General features: G+C 34.4%; 1 protein-coding gene across 1 annotated transcript; it reads right to left on the bottom strand.

The window, feature by feature from the left end:
• Positions 1-2,171: 2,171 nt before the first annotated feature.
• LOC110455088 (chromatin assembly factor 1 subunit B-like) lies at positions 2,172-17,281 on the bottom strand. The gene is made up of 13 exons (XM_021505028.1): positions 17,174-17,281; positions 16,639-16,719; positions 12,630-12,735; positions 11,538-11,564; positions 10,614-10,725; positions 9,829-9,932; positions 8,814-8,910; positions 7,250-7,540; positions 6,819-6,919; positions 6,000-6,051; positions 5,067-5,192; positions 4,053-4,245; positions 2,172-3,021 (listed from the first exon to the last, which is right to left on the bottom strand). The coding sequence occupies exons 1-13, from the start codon at positions 17,279-17,281 to the stop codon at positions 2,737-2,739; spliced, it is 1,683 nt and encodes a 560-aa protein (XP_021360703.1). The 3' UTR covers positions 2,172-2,736.
• Between the last annotated feature and the right edge of the window lie 895 nt (positions 17,282-18,176).

The raw sequence follows: 18,176 nt of genomic DNA, 5'->3' as shown, positions 1-18,176 counted from the left end.
CGGGATAGCTCAGCTGACTTTGTAATGTGTTTAAGTGTTGCGGGATAGCTCAGCTGACTTTGTAATGTGTTTAAGTGTTGCGGGATAGCTCAGCTGACTTTGTAATGTGTGTAAGTGTTACGGGATAGCTCAGCTGACTTTGTAATGTGTTTAAGGTTTACGGGATAGCTCAGCTGTAGACCAGTTTAAAGTTCAAATGAACATTTTCCATAGATTAAATAGTCAACTTTTCACGCCCGAGGCCAAGGTGAGTTGAAGTTCAAATAAATATTTTTTTATGGATAAAGATGTCAACTATGAACACATTGCTTTTCTTTTAAATTTGAAGTTATTTTTAATACTGGTTACTGTGGTTCACAAACTTCTGTATCAATTTAACCTTTTTAGGTAATATATGAGCAGACTAATTTTCAAAATTGTTCCTTCTCTAAACATTAATTTGCAGAATTACTATCAATATTTCTAAAATAGCACCCTCTTAATTGCAAATTCAAGTACTCATGAATAAAACCTATAACTGTTTGTTTGTGAAATTAAGTACCTGCGAAAAACTGAAAAGATTTACAGGGAAAATTCAGTGAAACATTAATGGTGTTAAAGTGTTGTATGAAAACAACATGGAGGTCTTAAAAGACCTCGAGTCTCGAATATATCATTACCGAGGAAATAGATCTGGGATTGCACTTTTTTATGGAAGATATTAAATCTTGTCTTGTTTGCACTTTACACTTACATTAACATCTGTACATTGTATCATTTTACATGCTTTAAAAAAATCGAAATGTCTGAAGAAATATAAAAATATAAAATATACACTTATGGCAAAAGTGAATTGCTGTAAATATTTATAGTAAGTCTGTAACACATAAATACATGTATGTCATTTTAAACCTGAAACCAGCAATCCAAAAGGAAAACTTTACTTCACAGTGTACCATATAAACATGACATCATCCTTAATTTCCCCGTGCAACAAGCTTGTAGGTGAATTACAATGTTGTCATGTTGTCACCATTCAGTGACCCGATTTCTTCATGGATTTTGATAAAACTTCATACCTTGAACAAGTTTGCCGTTCAGAATGAAAAGTTCAATGTCACTATTACTATTCAAAGAACATCCATCAACCATCGGGCTAAAAAAATATTCCTGAACATTTGATCAAACTAGGGAGCATGCTACATTTCAACGTCACCATTACAACACTATATGAACTGAAAATCCTTCATCACTCTTACGACTTCATACCAGGGTTATTTTAAACAGATTTTTATCAAACTTCATACAAAAGTCACTTATGAAAATACTTTTCAGAAGTATGTGTTAACTTAATTAAATTGATTTGTTCACTGACCCCCTTGCCATGACCTTGACCATAGGAGTAAGAACTTAAGAATGCCATGTGACACTTTCCCTCTTTTAATATGTAATGTACAGATGTACATATATGTGAAAGATATTAGGATTAACAGTCCAGAAAAGCATTACTAAAGATGAATCGCTACTTTGAGGGTACAAACAAGATATCTAGATGATATGGCCAAAACAAGGTTTATAAATATTTAAGTTTGTTTAAACCCCTTGCCCCAACCTTGACACATGGAAATTTTTCAGGACACAGCACCTGGTCATGAAATACATATCTGTGAAGTTCATATATGAAAATTTTACGAAGTAATTTAGAAAACATGAGCTGGACAAGCATTAACATGATTTAACCTTTGACCCCTGACCTTGATCTTTTGTGTATGGACATAGTTTTACACAACACTGTCTGATTGTGATAACTATATCTGTTAAGTTTCATATGGGAATTTCAAAGGTTAAGCTATTTAAAAGATATTGTTCGTACAAGGTATCAAAAGATGCAAGCATGCACAGAAAAACCAGTGAAGAGTCTGCTATATACCCCTTTACTTTGTAAGAGCGGGAGGGGGGATAATAGGGTAATTACACCAGCTTAGAACTGATAAAATCTTGGTTCTTTCAAGCAGAATATGAACAATCAGTATCATAATCATAACTTTAGTTTTCAAAATAAGTTTTTTCCAGACTAGGTTAGGTTTGTTTGTGTTTTACGTCCTATTAACAGTTATGGTCATTAAAGGACATGCCAGGTTTTGATGGTGGAGGAAAGCCAGAGTTCCCAGAGAAAAACTACCGACCTACGGCCAGTACCTGGCGACTGCCCCACATGTAGGCCTCGAACCCGCGACCCAGTGGTTGAGGGCTAGTGGTAGCAAAATTTCAGATGCCTGGTCGGGTTTTATAATTTGCTATTCAAAACAACATTTATTTGAGTAATCTATATCCTATCAATTCTTTTGAGAAATGTTTTATATATAGTGTAATATTTTACCGTAAGACATCCCTAACAATACATTAATTTAACGAATATAGCCTTCAATATTTTTCACAATGTAAAAGTGCTTTTTGGAAGGAGTGAAAAGATTTGCTGAATGAGAAAATACTCCCCAATTGCTAAGTAATACAAGGAAATATCTGGTTATTTTATTTACTGTGCATGCCATATAAAAACTCGTCCTATATGGCCTCATCAACTCAATCATTCTTCAATTGTTTTGAAAACGTGGTTGTTGTCAATAATTTCATACTTTTTGCCTTCAGAGTTAAGACACAAGAAAATTTCATTGTGAACTTTGAATATATTTGGAAACATTCTGACTGAAAAGAATTTTCTGTTGAGTTTGTCATCCCTATAACAAGATTTCTTCGTCACTTGGGTTTGTTAAGTGAGAGAGTGGTGAGTTGTATCCGTCGTCCAGAGGAGGAACGGATGTTGAGGCCTGCTATAGAGGGCTTCGGTTTGTCTTTATCCATGTCAGGCTGGCTGGTAGGAGCACTAGGCAAAACTTTCTCAACAGTTTGTGATGCCACCACATCGGAGTTCAATTTCTCCTCATCGACACAGTCTTTTGGCAGATCATCATTTGACGTTTCCAGAATAAGTTTAAGATCATTGCTACAGGAATCCGTCTCCATGATCATTGGGTCTTCACTCTAATATATAGAAATAACAAATGTCAAAATATGTACACGTCTTCATGTTAAATCTTGACACTGGTAATGAAACTAAAGAAAATAGAGCAAAATTGCAAAATCTTAAAAAGCATTTAATGATATAAGAAGCATTTCTAAAATGCTAACATGCAACCATACTTGATACTCCAGGGGTTACGCTCATATACATTCTCAGTACCAGGCATGAGAAAAAATAGAAAATGGAAGGCTCAATGAGTGCCACCTTATATATATATATAATTATGAATGAGACAGGAAGACTAGTTTGATCCTTTAAAGTACATCGAAAGTATCTTGTGGTAGTCTTATGGTAAAATTGACTGACTCTGAAGTCAGGTGTCACTCCTCTGTAATCCTTAAAGGACAGGTATCAACCTAGCGATTCAGATAGTTTTAAGTGAGACCAATCAAATAGCTAGCTGTGTGCCTTCAATTTTGCTATGACATATTCCAGGGGTGCAGAGAGCAAAAGTGGGTGTAATCCCTGGATTATCAAGGATTGCATACATCGGTGTGATAACACAAAAATTAGTAGTAGATAATCATAAATATATAGAGATTTTCCTAGCCTTTACAAAATTACAACACTTATTAAATGCTAAGTAAGTGTCATTCGATAGAAAATATTAAAACTGTTATCATAAACTTATTGAATTCCATATTGTGACAAATGTATTAACGAATAATATGAATACCTAATTATATTTATGTAATTTGATTTCAGTCTTCACATAATGTAATGATCTAGTTGAAGAATGTCAATAGCGGGCTACAGTATTGATATATTTTCTCATAGGAATTATTTTGTAAACACACTGTTGATAGTGAATGTTTTGATCACCGATTTATACTGACTTTGGCTTTGTTTTTGATATCATGGTAAGACAGCATACAGCCTTCAGCATATCTCACAGGATAAGGGAATGCTTACAATATTTAAATAATCTCAGTCTGTCAAATTGACACATTTCACATGCATTACGTAGAGGTGGATAACAGTCCCTACTCACTCTAGAACTATTTGAGGACGGAGCAGGACTTGGTTGTGATCGTTTCTCGTCTTTAACGTCTACCCCTGTGCTGTCAGACGGATCAGACACTTCCTCCGGTACGTACACTTCTCCAATCTCTCCCTCATCAAATACAACCATGGTACAGTAGCCGTCTGTAGAACTTACAAACAGGAATCGGCCATCTGGTGACCTTAAACAGTAACAAAAATCCTTCTTAAACCAAACAATTAACTACAGTTGTAGTTTCTGTTTCTACCCTAAGAATGAAATAGGGTAGGAAAGGAAAATAAAATTATATTTTGTTCAAATTATTCCCTCTTGATTATTTTCATATACATAATTTTACTTTCAAATCTATGAACAAGCAAAGCAAATAAATCCATTAGAAAGCATGTGGACTCTTTACACATATGTAAAACAGTTTTCTAGTGTTACACGTGTGAAAACAAATCTGAAGCTGACTGATCATGAGTCAGCCTGGAAACAGGAACACAAAACAATGACTTTATATTATTGCAGGATCTTGTACAATTAAAAGTGAATGAGAAAAACATCCAATACCAAAGACAGTGACATCATTTCTTTTAGAAAATTGGCATCAGCTGCAGCCCTGTTACATACAATATTTACCATGTAAAACAAAAATGTATGCAAGCAATATGAACACCATGTTCATAGTAATGCCATCAATGTATTGTTTAAAGATCTATATCATTACTGGTGTAAAATCAACCTCAGCTTTGATGTCTCTATACATTAACACCAACATCATACTGACACGATCTAAAATTAAAATCCAGATTGTAACTCTGACACAAATGTCCCATCTATCTTATTGAGGAACTAATCAGATACTACATAAACGATCAATGATGCCAAAACATAACCTGTCATCGAAACTTAAAAACAAAACCTGTCTTCGAAACTCAAAAACAAAACCTGGCATCATTCCCAAAAACTACCAGAAACATGGTCCATTTCAATTTGTTTCCAATCCAAAATTGAACTTACCAGGCGAGGTCGCTGAGTTGGTGATAATGTATATTGCTGATGTAGCCGAACGGTGTCAATTGTTGTGTGTCGTATAGTAGGATAGAGTCCTCCGTCCCTACAGCAAACACTATCCTGTAGGGCAGACTGTCGACAAACACATTCATGGTATCAATGAGTTTAAATGGAGTTTATGTTATGTAACTCAATGTACTATAAACAAGCTCAACAATTTATATTTAACATTATGATGGCAAGCAAACATTTCCATTAGTTAAAAACTCCTACATTATTAAACAATTTACAGCTACAGGAAATGAAGCTCACTGTCCAATCAAATTGTGTTTTTTGATATTTTAAGTCATCCACAATAAAGCTAAGGTACCTAGTCGATTAAGGGTCCTTGTCTCACTGCACTGTAGGTTTTCCTATAAACAATAACCCCCTTAACTTCCGCTTGGATATAACTGCAGCACAGTTGGGCTAGGATACATCCGATGACAAGCTGGTAGCTCAATCAATTAGAGCAATGGTATAACAATTTGAAGTACAGGGTTTGAATCTCTGTCTAGCCCAGTTCAATTTTTGCTCTTACAACACTGCTGTTGGTTCTATTTTGTTTATTTCATTTTTATTATTTCTCATATAAAAGTCCTGCAATGTATGGTTCTCTTTTTAGAAATGATTGATCAAAGCCTTAATCCTGCCAATAAAACAGTTTCCAGTGTTAAGTTGCAGTTTTCAGCAGTGGTAAGAGGATCCTTAAACAGTTTGCAATTCAGCCACCAGGAATAAGGTCACTTCACAAAACCTACGTCTAACTTGACCATCACATACATTGACACTGACCAGAATAAGACATCTCATTGCTTTCCAAGAAAGCATACAACACACCAAAGTAATACAACTAGTAGATATCTTGGATCAGATAAGAAACTTTGGTTAATTACTTACCAGAATAAAGTTGTATATTTTTCCCATTCTTTTAAATTGTTATTCGTATGATCTGGAAAAGAAAATTTAATCATTTAGTGAATTTTAATACAGACGCTATGAAATCTCTCTACAAATACAAATAAGTGTTCTTAATGTTTGAAAAAAAGAGGGGTTACTAGTAGTAAGTTATAGTTTACATTTTAAGGTGGATATAAATAATTCCGCACACTAGAATGTTTTTTTTTTTACATGATTACAATACAAATGTTATAAAATCTCTCTACAAAGAAACAATTCCTTCATGTTAATAGGAAAAGAGGGGCACTAGTAGTAATTTATAGTCTTCATTTTGAGGTGGATATACATAATCCTGTAGAAATAACACAACAAAGATAATTCATACTGAACATCAATTGATATTTCAATTTAAGTATGACGTACAATCTACATATATATATACGAGTTCCATTTCATACGAGGTTTAACAAGTTTGATTTCAGCATTTATAGGATATATAAATCATACTATGATCACTTCAAAAAGATTTTCATAAAATATGTGTGAAATTAAAAATTCAGCCTTTTATTTATCATATAACTCCTAAACAGCTAAATAAAACTGTTTATTTGGCATACCATCTGATTGTCAATGATGTCCTGTATGTTGTAAGTAGCCTTTGCTCATATTATTAAGACATCACAAAAGAAATACAAACCGATGATATTTGTACAAGGTTGTACCTTATATACGACATGACACAAATATCAGATGCAACATGGTTGCCTGATCAACTAGTATAAAGTTCAAGAATATATCCCAGACATAATTTATTTGTACCTGTTGTTCCATTCCGGTGTATTTTGCGAAGTTGGTACAGCAGAGGGCAACACCTGGCACATATTGTGGCTTTTTTGGGACTGGGTAGATAGACAGCTGGCCTGAAATGAACATTCTTATTTAGACCTGCGAGTAATTATTGAACATGGATATACAGGAAACACTCCAGTTTATACAAGTGTTCTTACTGAACACAGAAACACACATTCAATGTCCTTCACTTTTAAATCTGGTTTTGAATGCTGTATGCCTGGAAATGTTTGCTTAAGTTTAAACTTCCACAATGAGATCAGGACAGCAAAGACTTTTTAACATCATACTACGTACAGAAACAGGTGAAGGTCAAAATACACAGAAGGCAAATTAAGATTTATCCAGTAATGAGTAGAAGATTGACTGAGTACAATTTTCATGGAATACAATTTACTTACTTGTTTAAGTTGTGCCTAGAAAATAGATATGTAGAGTTGATAACCTTATCTCCGATCTCCATACAACCTGCGGGCGTAATCAGAATCTCACCATCGGGAGAAAATGTTAGTCTTCGGAAGAAAGATCGCATAGTATCGTCATGAAACATCCTAAAACTCTTGGGTTTATCTGGTTTAACATCAGTTTTGAGGTCTGTGTCATCCTCTTTCGGAGGTTTTGGAAGAGGAAGGCTCATCTTGGAGATATTGTGTACACAGTTCTTGCTGGCCACACTGTACACACGACAAGATCTGAAAATTATGAAAAATTCTGGAGTAAACTGATGTTTAGTGCAACAGTGCAGTAAATTTGCTTTTTAATTTCAATGCTATTTCCCATCAGAAATTGTCTTGCAGCAAAAGTATAACTGTGGTATCATTATCATGTGATGCCTAATATGGCAGGGTATGACAGTGACAATTTTTATTATCAGTTCGTAAGCATCTTTTTTGTAATATAATGGGAGGAAGTACTGGACATTTTAGCATCAATGGTAGACATGAAACACTATAACAGTTGGTAAAACAGTTGTTTTCCTGTCCACCAGACCCATGTCACAGTACAATATCATTGTACAGTGCTAGCATAGTTAATATTTTTATAGTAGTGTTTCATGTCCATCATTGATGCCATAACAGATTCCTTATTCTACCAACCCGACTCGCCTAATGCTACATCTTTGCTCGGAGCTAGTAAAATGTTTCTACCTCTCGCTAGTTTGCAGATAAGGTTCAGTAATTAATACAAATTCGGTTTTTTTTCGATATACATATTATAATGCAAACTAACATGAGTATAATAACGATTTTGAAAGAATTTCATTAAACCTGAATTCCTCAAAAACATTTGCTCCGTAGTTTACTGATAAAAGTTATGAAACATAACAGGCATTTGAGATTACCTTGGTGGTTCTTTCCAAAATCTATTAGTCACTATGTTATGAATAACCAAAGAAACAAACAGATTAAATGCCTTTCTTGAAGCTTCTACTTTAAGGACTACACAGTGTTCCTGCTGAACTTAAGATTTGGGGTATATTTGATACATTTTCAAGATTCTGTACCCCTTGGTACTTAGTTACATAGGACAATCCTATCAAACTGTGGGTACAACCAACTGTTTTATGGGTGGAATACTCTTATTTGGGGGTTTCTGGGAACACTGTTACAGGTTTGCCCCCAATCCCTCCATACACCATTGTCCAGGGCATAGCTCATAAGCCATGCCACTTGTAACCAATTTTTGTTTTCCATGTGCTTAAGATGGCAGAATGTTGCTTACTGAAATTAGGTTTGAGCCACACTTTTTACACAATTATGGCTCTTTGTTGTGTACAATGTTGTCTGTGGCATATTGTTATGCTCCATCACCTGCACATTCCTCAATTTTACCAGCAAAAAACTTTTAGGATGGTGCATCACATCCCAGAGTATACAGCCCTTGGTCCATTTTTATACTAAAACTTGCCCATAAATGGGGAACTATACATTGCATACAACACTTCCCTTCCATCAGTGTCCATACCTGTCAGTACACATAGTTGCCACAAATTCATTCTTGGGGTCAAAGGCTACACCCTGCACAAAACTCTTGTGTTCATTAAACAACGCTAGCTTCTGGTCTGGAAAATAGAATTGAATGGTCAAAATTTAAGACTGCACAAATGTAGAGTTTTTTTCTTTACTATGACTTAAGCATTGAAGTATTTAAATGTTAAAAAAGAATATTATACATTTAACAAAGTATTCAGAGTTTGTCACAAATATCACAGTCATGTGATGCTAGTCTACATTTAAAAAATATATGTACACATCAGGTTTCTTTAAGGCCATATCTATATATTTGTAGCACGTGTTCCTTTATAGAAGGCACAGGATGGGAACATTAGTTTTTAACCAAGACATTGTAGGAACATTGTCAAATTTGAAGCACAAGATTACTAAAGAAACTCAATATATATTTTCAAATATGTTGAAGTTCTAGAGTGAAATCTGTTTGTATTCAAGAATTTTCTTATCTTATTCAATAATATAAGAAATAGAGCAATACGCCAAAAGTGTATCACAACACATTGCAATACAGAATGAATATATTGCGATATGTATCCCGATATATTGTCATAGGGAAGATGTGCTGGATTTTATTATAAGTTGTTGTCAGAATGTTATCAAACTCAATCATATATAATATGGATTACATAGATTTAAGATTTTTGTCAGACCAACAATCGATTACAAAATTTGAACCATTAAAAGCCTGCTTTAAACTTATCGGCATATCTGTTAGAATATTTGTAGTAATTTGCAAAGTTTAAACACCAAGCAGATACATAAAAACATGCTTTTGAAAAATACTGCGATACAGCAATATTTCATCTCTGTAATGTGGTATGATATGATATACCCGTGTATTGCGATATACCTGTTTTCCGATATATTGCGACAGCCCTTATTAGAAATATTGAAAATTCATAATCTACCTGTTACTACCTCCTTAATATTGATGCTATGAAAAGGTCGCTTCAATGTCACATGCTCACCTTTAACAAGATCCCAGAGAATAGCACTGTTGTCCACTGATCCAGAGATCATGTACTTGCCATCTGATGACCAGCTCAGATCGTAGATATCCTCAAGGTGACCCCTGTAGATTAATCATTTCCAAATCAAATTTGCTAGGATGGAATCAATTACAAACACTTAGCAAATCATTTGTTCATGCAATAATTTTCTGTCTAATCTTTTATTTACCTTGAGGATATATTGTGATAAAACAGATAACTCAGAAATACATTAATGAAATACCTATATGCATCAAACATGCTTTGCATAATCTCTAACATTATATTCAATACTCTGAATTTTTCCTTTAATCTGAATCCTCAAGTTTATATTGTTCAAAGTTTATTTTCTGTTGACCTTGATAACAAACATCAAATTCCTAGATCAAGACCTATTAAAGTATATTGTGGATCACCTGAGAAAGTGATTGATCATGATCACAATCAATTTTCTAATAACACTATGGATCATTCAAAATACTAATTATTTTCTAATAACACTATGGATCATTCAAAATACTTATTGATGACCCAAGGAACTAAAAATTAAGTGAATTACCTGTTTACATTAAGAATGATCCTACAATATTATAGATTGTCCCAAAACCCTATGGGTAACCCAAAAACTTTAAGGATCACCCAAGAACCTTTTGGGTTACCAAAGAAAACTCGTTGTTACTATAGAACATTGTCGGTCATACGAGAAAGTGATACACAAGGAGTTTTGCTGTTACTGCAGATTAGCCGAGAAACTTTACGGTTACCTTAGAACCTTATGGGTGACCCAATTCTCCTTGTTATCCTCCTCTTCCTCCTGGAAGATGCTGTTGGCCGGAGTGGACTGGTCACTCAGCTTCCAGAATATTATCACAGAATCTGGCAAGAACAACATTTTATTAAAATAGTATAACTTTTGTACAACATGTCATTAAAAAAGTAGAACTTTTAAGACATAATTTGCCAAGTGTGACAAAAACATTTATAAAAAAAAAAATGTTTAATCAAAATTTCATTTGGGTTTAATTTCGACACAGTATTTTGAAATGCTGGACTATACTTTAAAATGATAATTGCAACTTCTGTGGGAAAAAATGGGCAAATTAACAAAATAGAAACATTTCCAAAAATACCTTCTTTCTAGAACTGTACTGTATATTTATCAAGTTACAATCATATCTCCTGTATCGTACAAATGTTCAGCCACAGTAACATGGTACAATAGGTTTTGCTTCAGTTTTCATCACAATTTTCTACATTTACATCTGACAGGTTGATCGTAATTTGCCAGAAATACAGGGCTTTCCATCTTCACTTGTGTGACTACCTAACATCATCCCATTATCTTTAAGTAATTGATAATGGGTAAAAACAGTGAGTACACTCGAGATGCCCCGACTACACTAGCAAGAGCTGCCCATGTAGCTGCCCATGTAATGTGTTACTTTCAAGACATCAAAAGTTGGTGAGATTAATTTGGTAACACATAGAAATGTGAGAAAAAGTACAATAATTGGGGTGCCATGCAGGTTTCCTGCTTAATTTAATACAAAAACAGTCAAAAGCAATCACAGTGTGAGAATATTTAATGCAATTAATCGTAATATGAGTTTTCCCATTAAAGTTGATCAAGTGGAATCTACTGTATACATTTTAATCAAAGCAATAAGTCTGATAATCTAATATCTTACCATCTCCAGCAGATGCCAGCATCTCACCTGAATAGAAAACAGACACTGAATCAATACTGAGATACATAAGAAATGTGAATATCCTGTCCCATTAAATATGTACATCTAATACCAGTACATGGAAGAGCGTGTCTTCATGTATAAAATCAGGGCTAGGATATAAGGGTTGCCTGATAGTCTAAGCTAGTGAAATGTCCGGATGGAATAGTGGTTCTAAAAAACACTAGCCGGATTGACAAGTCAAAATTTGATATTACTTCTCTCGTTGAAAAATATTTGGTTTCTGGAATTTGCACATGGACTATAGTAAAATTGAAAACTACTAGTCTAACTGACTAATGGTTTTGAAAATTAATTTCCAGACCTAAAAATGTTTTAAATACTGTTATTCACGATTCAAATAACTCATTGAAGTTTTGAAAATTCATTAATTATTGATAGAATGAATTACTGCTGATAAGAATGAAAAAGGTGGATAAACACCGATACCACATTCTGTCAAAAATCATTTTGGACTAATTATAGGTCTAAGATACAACATGCGTGTTCAAATTCATTATACTTTAAGTGAAATAGTGATTCCGTAACTGTCATTATTGTTGTGCACATTGAACTACATTGCTATAATTTGTATTTTACTGGTTACCATATGCTTTCAGGTTTTAAAACTTCACAGGTCATTATTAGCACAGATGAATGAATCTGACAAAAGAATCCTAAATTTGTTTTCCCATTCTATGAGATAGGTAAAACTTGCCTAAGTTGTATAATCAGATCACCATTGACATTAAAATGAGTTTTTCTGGACATGTTTCAAAAATATCACTTGAAATGTAAACTTATCAAGAACTCTTATAAAAGAGAAATTATTTCTGCATTAACCTGATAGAGATTGACATGCACTGAGCCCTGTGGGCTAGCACATAAACTCGGACTCAAAGTAGGCATTGAGCTTAATGCAGGACAGTGAAATAGCGTTGGTTTGCATTTCTACTGAACTGAATAAGACATGGATGGGCTGATTAGCAGGCATTTGCCTATTGCTGAATAAATACAGTAAATAGCTTGGTACAACTACATGTGACAGTATACCGTCTGGAGAAAATCGGCACACATTGACAGCCTTTGTGTGACGCTTCAAGTTAGACAGGAAATCCACTTTTCCTTTTCCATCTCCTCCCAATGTTACATGCCAAATCTGAAAGTAGCAAGTTTAAACATAACATTTTGAGAAACTCAATCATACAAAGTAATACGTATAAAACATCTTTATTAAGCATGCATATCTTTGGTTGGATATATATTTATACCATAGGTGCAACTATTGCTCAATAGACAATTATGAATACGGTAAACCTTCGGTCAGTTCGAACAAAATTAAATAAATATTGATGAACCTGTTCGGATTATACAAAATTATGCTTCAGAAATTAAGCGCGAGTTCGAACTATCGGCAAAAATTTCGGCAAAGTGTAAATCAAGTCACAAACATATACCCGACATATTTTCTTCACCGGAGTATACCTCTATATATCCAATGTAAGGTGATACGTAACAACGACGGCCTGGCATAGAACAATGGCACATTTATAAATGGGTAAAATGATAGTATATTATTTAATTCAATGTTAATTGATCATTAAACTTTCTTCATTTCCTGATAATTATTATCGTTATTGCGAAGCAGAGGCCATTGTGTAGGCCCCTAAACAGTCAGTACACGTTTCATTTGTGACACAAAAGTTAGACTACCTAGCTTGTGTCCTGATACCTACCAAACATAGTCGAAACTTTCAAAATTACCCATCGCTAATTGGGACACCTGTGGATTTTTGGACTTTGACATGAATGCTAACACGTCACTCACAATGGCTGGGCGGACGATCCCTCCTGCGACATCGTATCCTACCCTAGCTACCTGGTGTGAGGGCACACAATAATTAAGGGATGTCTGGTCGCAATTAAATAATCAAAATGTTTAGTTAACACTGTATTTGACAATACAAGGGCGATTTCTTAGTTTGNATTAGTTTAATCGTGACAAAATCTTCAACTAGTTGAAGGTGGTCACTATATGGTAGAACTAGAACTAGTTAAAAGTGAAATGTTCCACTGACTAAGTTTTGGCATGGGCACAACTGAATCAAACCTGGGCTGGTATCTGTAGTTGAGTACTTATAGTGCTCTGCTATGATGCACCCTTTAGAAATTCCTTTTGATTGTATATGCAGATTTAATAATAACCTACAATGTTTTATGAGAATATTGTCAAAACATGCGTTCATTTTTGGCATTTTGGAGAGATACAATTTAATGCTTTTGTCACATGTCACACCCTAACCCCACCAATACAAAATGATATGGGAGTTTGTAAACAAGAAAGTATTGTTCAAACAATAAAATTCTGTCAGCACTGATAAATGGCATTATTAAAAAAGGGATCGACACCCTGCAAAATATAATTTCAAAATAACCTGCGCATTGTGAGCTCAAAGAGTAACATTTTAAGATACAATTCGAGTACACCTGCTACACCATCTCCCCGATCGGAGTAACAAAGACATCTGTCAACTTTTTCTGACAGCGTAATCGTCAGTCCCAAATACCACGTACATCGCGGTAAAATGCACGTTAACAGTAATACAAAATGTAAATACTAATTGAAATAACTTATATCAAACCATCTCTACCCGTATAACAACGACATATAGTAAAATCGTAAAAACAGAGCCAGCTGATGTTATTTGCATAGCATTCCCACTGACGTTTTTCATCAAGCGATGAAAGTGGGCAACCGCGTGCATTTTTATTGATGTGTCAGGAAAATAAATTATGCCATACATATCACAACTGAGCATCAAATTATTAAGCATCGTTTACCCTGTCTACAGCGGCTGTAAGCCTCCTAAAGACTCCAGGAAAAGTTAAAAAAAAATCAGAATTTCATTACAACACACAAATTTGGCGGCAATATTCCCAGAATAAACTTGGCGCTGTCAACAAAGCGCTTGAATTCTAGAAATATAATAACAGGAACCGGAGCAACATTCGGATAATATCAATCAACAAAATAAATATTTCTCCCTGAATAGTCTAAACTAAGTAATAAACTCCATATTTCTTATTTGTTCATAGACACATTGATATGGAACTCAAAAATCATAACATTACGTTTTTATTTCAATAAAAAAAATGTACTTAAGTGGTTTTAATTCAGTCAGTACAACATCCCCACTTACATATATTTAAAGTAGTTATCATTCTTTGTTTTTTAATTAATCTATTTATTTCAAATCCCCTAACAGTTCTAAAATGAAAATAAGAAAACTATGTCAAATCACGGAATTAGATTATCTAAGTCCGTGGTCAAATCAGAGACGTATATATACGTCTCTGGTCAAATGTGTTTTTTTTCTACATGAAAACCACAGACTTAAATAAAACAAATAATAAAATTCACCCGTTTAATTCGTTTTCATCATAGTGACCAAAAATTCCTTAACATAATGGAAAATGGTGTACTCCAGCCAAATATAGGTCAATTTATTTTTTAACGCGTTTAGGTAGAAAACTATACATGCAGTAATCTAAGTAATGAGCATAATATATGTGACATTTTACCAGTACATAATGATATATCATCCGATAAAGTACCAAAGCGGTTTTCTCGCTAAAGTTGGTAGTACAGGAATAGGTAATGAAATACCTTATAATTAGCAACAAATATTTATATCTATATAATTGGCCTCTTTAAATGTGGTGGCTCTTTTATATTTAATGTATATTATTGCCTTTTTGGAGTCTCTAAAGTCAAATTTACTTTGACACCAATATGTAACAGTTATAATATCTTTTACTTTGACACCAATGTGTAACAGTGTTATAATATCTTAGGATAAGCTATATATATAATAAGCTGACAAAAATATTGGTCCTTTTAAATTTGGTGATACTTATATTATTTTAAGATAAATTATTGTCNTCATTGGTCTGTGTGAGAAAATTACGTCATTTTTCTCAAAATTTGATGATGTTATTCTCACAAACAAGTGACGTACCAATCAATACCTGCTCCCAAGAGAAGATTACTCGGCAATACGCAAAGACGGAAGAGTAAGCTGACAAAAATATTGGTCTTTTTAAATTTGGTGATACTTATATTATTTTAAGATAAATTATTGTCGTTTGGAGTTGCAGAAGTCTACATTGACTTGGACATCAATGTGCTAAAATAACTTATGGATAGTTGTTATAAGTATTGTTCTCTCAAACTACGATGACACTTGTTCTTTTGTATTTTATTGCATTTTTGACTCTCATAAGTAATAATTTACTTTGACAACAATATATGTGGAAATAACTTAAAACTATATGATATAATAAGCTGACAAATTTCTGGTGAAACTTATTCCAAGGTTAATATAATATTGCCTTTTCAAGTATCATAAGTCAAACTAGCTTTGACAGGAATGTGTGGTTATAAGGTATAATAAGCTAAAGTAAGCTGACAAATATTGAGCTTTTTAAGGTATATTCACTGCCTTTTTAGTGTCTCATAAGTCGATTAACTTTGGCTGGTTATTGATCTAATTTTATGTACATTTTATCTGTTTTATATGTAGATCAATATGTGACACTGGAATAAAATTGTTTTATTATTATTTATTGTTATTTTATTATTATTATTATATCACATGTAAATGATATTTAGATTATGTAGGTATACACCTAATCAGTATTTTCAGAAGGTTGAGTTGGCAATATCTGGGGGGGGGNGCAGTACTGTACTCCAAAAAACACAGAATTGTGTTATTTCCTAATTAGTGTCACAACCTCACTTGGGTTATATTAAGTAAATATATTTCTGGGTGTTATTTCAAAATGGAACACGGAATTTAATATGTCATAAGTATTTTCTTTTTGGTATAGACTAGCAACGTAACAAATATTTTTCTTCCATTGACAAATGGCAACATACTCTATACTTTTCATCAGATTGATTAAAAAACCCCACAATATATCAAGTTTAAGTTAGTCAAAGTTACAGTTATCATGTTATACGCTTTCCAGTTTGCCTACATATACACATGTAGATTTGTACGATGACCATACTGCTCCTGCGAATTGTTACTGTGTCCTCTCCAGGCACCTGAAGAGTGGCAGGATCATCAAACTGTATTTCCTACAAAAAGGAGATAATTATGTACAAGAAAACAAATTACAATAAAGGACAGAAAATGCCGCGGTAGTTAACTGTGTACTCGCGAACGCGAGATAAAGTCTATTCTCGTGAGTTCGCGAAACGCGCAGGACGAAGTATGCTGTATCATCAGAAACAGTTTTTGTGTTGTATCATCCTGAAACTGGGGGTTTGTAGTCGCACCTAATAAATTGTGAACAAAGGTAACATTTTCATGTTGATCAATGGAATTGAACACATTGAATCCAAACTTACACAGGGTCATCTGAGGAAAATGAGCCCGCAGTTCACTGGTGTACTCACAAGTACAGCAATAGTGGGATATGATGTCGCAGCAATGTTGGGAAATGTTCTTGTCAGGTGGCCCTGCCGAAGAAGGCTTTGCAAATAATCTGCACAATGAGTAAATTGCTTCTATGTCTGTGTTAGATTTTGCCGTGCGCAACATTATGTACGGGTTGTAGGAGGAGTGACAGTTCCTAAATATATTAAAATCACGGTTGTTTCTGAGTCGACCTTTTAAGGCCAGGTCCTCTGTAGCCATTATGGAATTTCTCACTATTCCCTTCCACTGAAGCTTAGAGGGGAACGTGTAGTTACGAAAGTGTGCATCCAAATAAGACGACAGGTTGTATCTGTAGAGTATCCGCACAATATCCAGAACAAACCCTCTTTAACGACCACTTCTAACATTATCCGTTTGCAGATGAAGAAATGAATGGATAAGAGAGACTGCTCCACTAGAACAAGCTTACTCTTATCAATAGCTGCAGAAATGATAATCAAACCAAGTATAGACTCAACAATATCTGACCTGGCACGACGATCAACTCCAAGAATGACCTTACAAATGTACTAAGTTTCGCGAGGTCGGAAGTACCTAGTTGAACCCAGTGCTCACATCCATATAGAATTGACGACAGTATCACTTTCTTATAAAGACTGATTTTTACTAGAGGGTTGATATCACATGCTGAGGGACACAGACATATGGTAGAATGTAGAGTTGTTCTCCCTTTGTCACACGCAGCCTGGATGCGTTCGGCGTCAGACATTTGAGAGCTTACAATAGTTCCTAGATGAACTTGAGAGGAGGTGGTCTCAATAGTGACAGGACCAAGCATCCAACTAGTATCAGGCGGTCGTGGGACGTAATTTCCAATAACAACGGTTTTACACTTTAAGTGATTGAATACGAATTTCCAATCACCACTGTATTCATAATAAATGTTCAGAAGCTTTTGAAGTGAAAGCTGGGAAGTTGTGATCAAGGATATGTCGTCGGCTAACGTCTGATTTCCAGTAAATAACCATCGGACTTTAGCACCAAGCTTACTATTTTCTGAACTGCAAAGAAGGGAATCGATGAAAGTTTGGTATAGAAATGTGAACAGTATTCCTTCTTGTCGAACCCCTGGCTCAACAGGAAACCAAGGTGA

Source organism: Mizuhopecten yessoensis, unplaced genomic scaffold (assembly GCF_002113885.1).
Source record: "Mizuhopecten yessoensis strain PY_sf001 unplaced genomic scaffold, ASM211388v2 scaffold8131, whole genome shotgun sequence".
NCBI lineage: Eukaryota > Metazoa > Mollusca > Bivalvia > Pectinida > Pectinidae > Mizuhopecten > Mizuhopecten yessoensis.
The sequence above is the reverse complement of the archived record's forward strand: the minus strand, read 5'-3'. Positions and strand labels throughout refer to the sequence as shown.

Coding starts and splice junctions, on each gene's coding strand:
- LOC110455088 (XM_021505028.1), bottom strand. CDS start 17,281: ATGGCTACAGAGGACCTGGCCTTAAAAGGTCGACTCAGAAACAACCGT. Junction 16,720..17,173: donor CGTACATAATGTTGCGCACG/GCAAAATCTAAC, acceptor TCCTTTTTGTAG/GAAATACAGTTTGATGATCC. Junction 11,565..12,629: donor GTGCCGATTTTCTCCAGACG/GTATACTGTCAC, acceptor TTTTCTATTCAG/GTGAGATGCTGGCATCTGCT.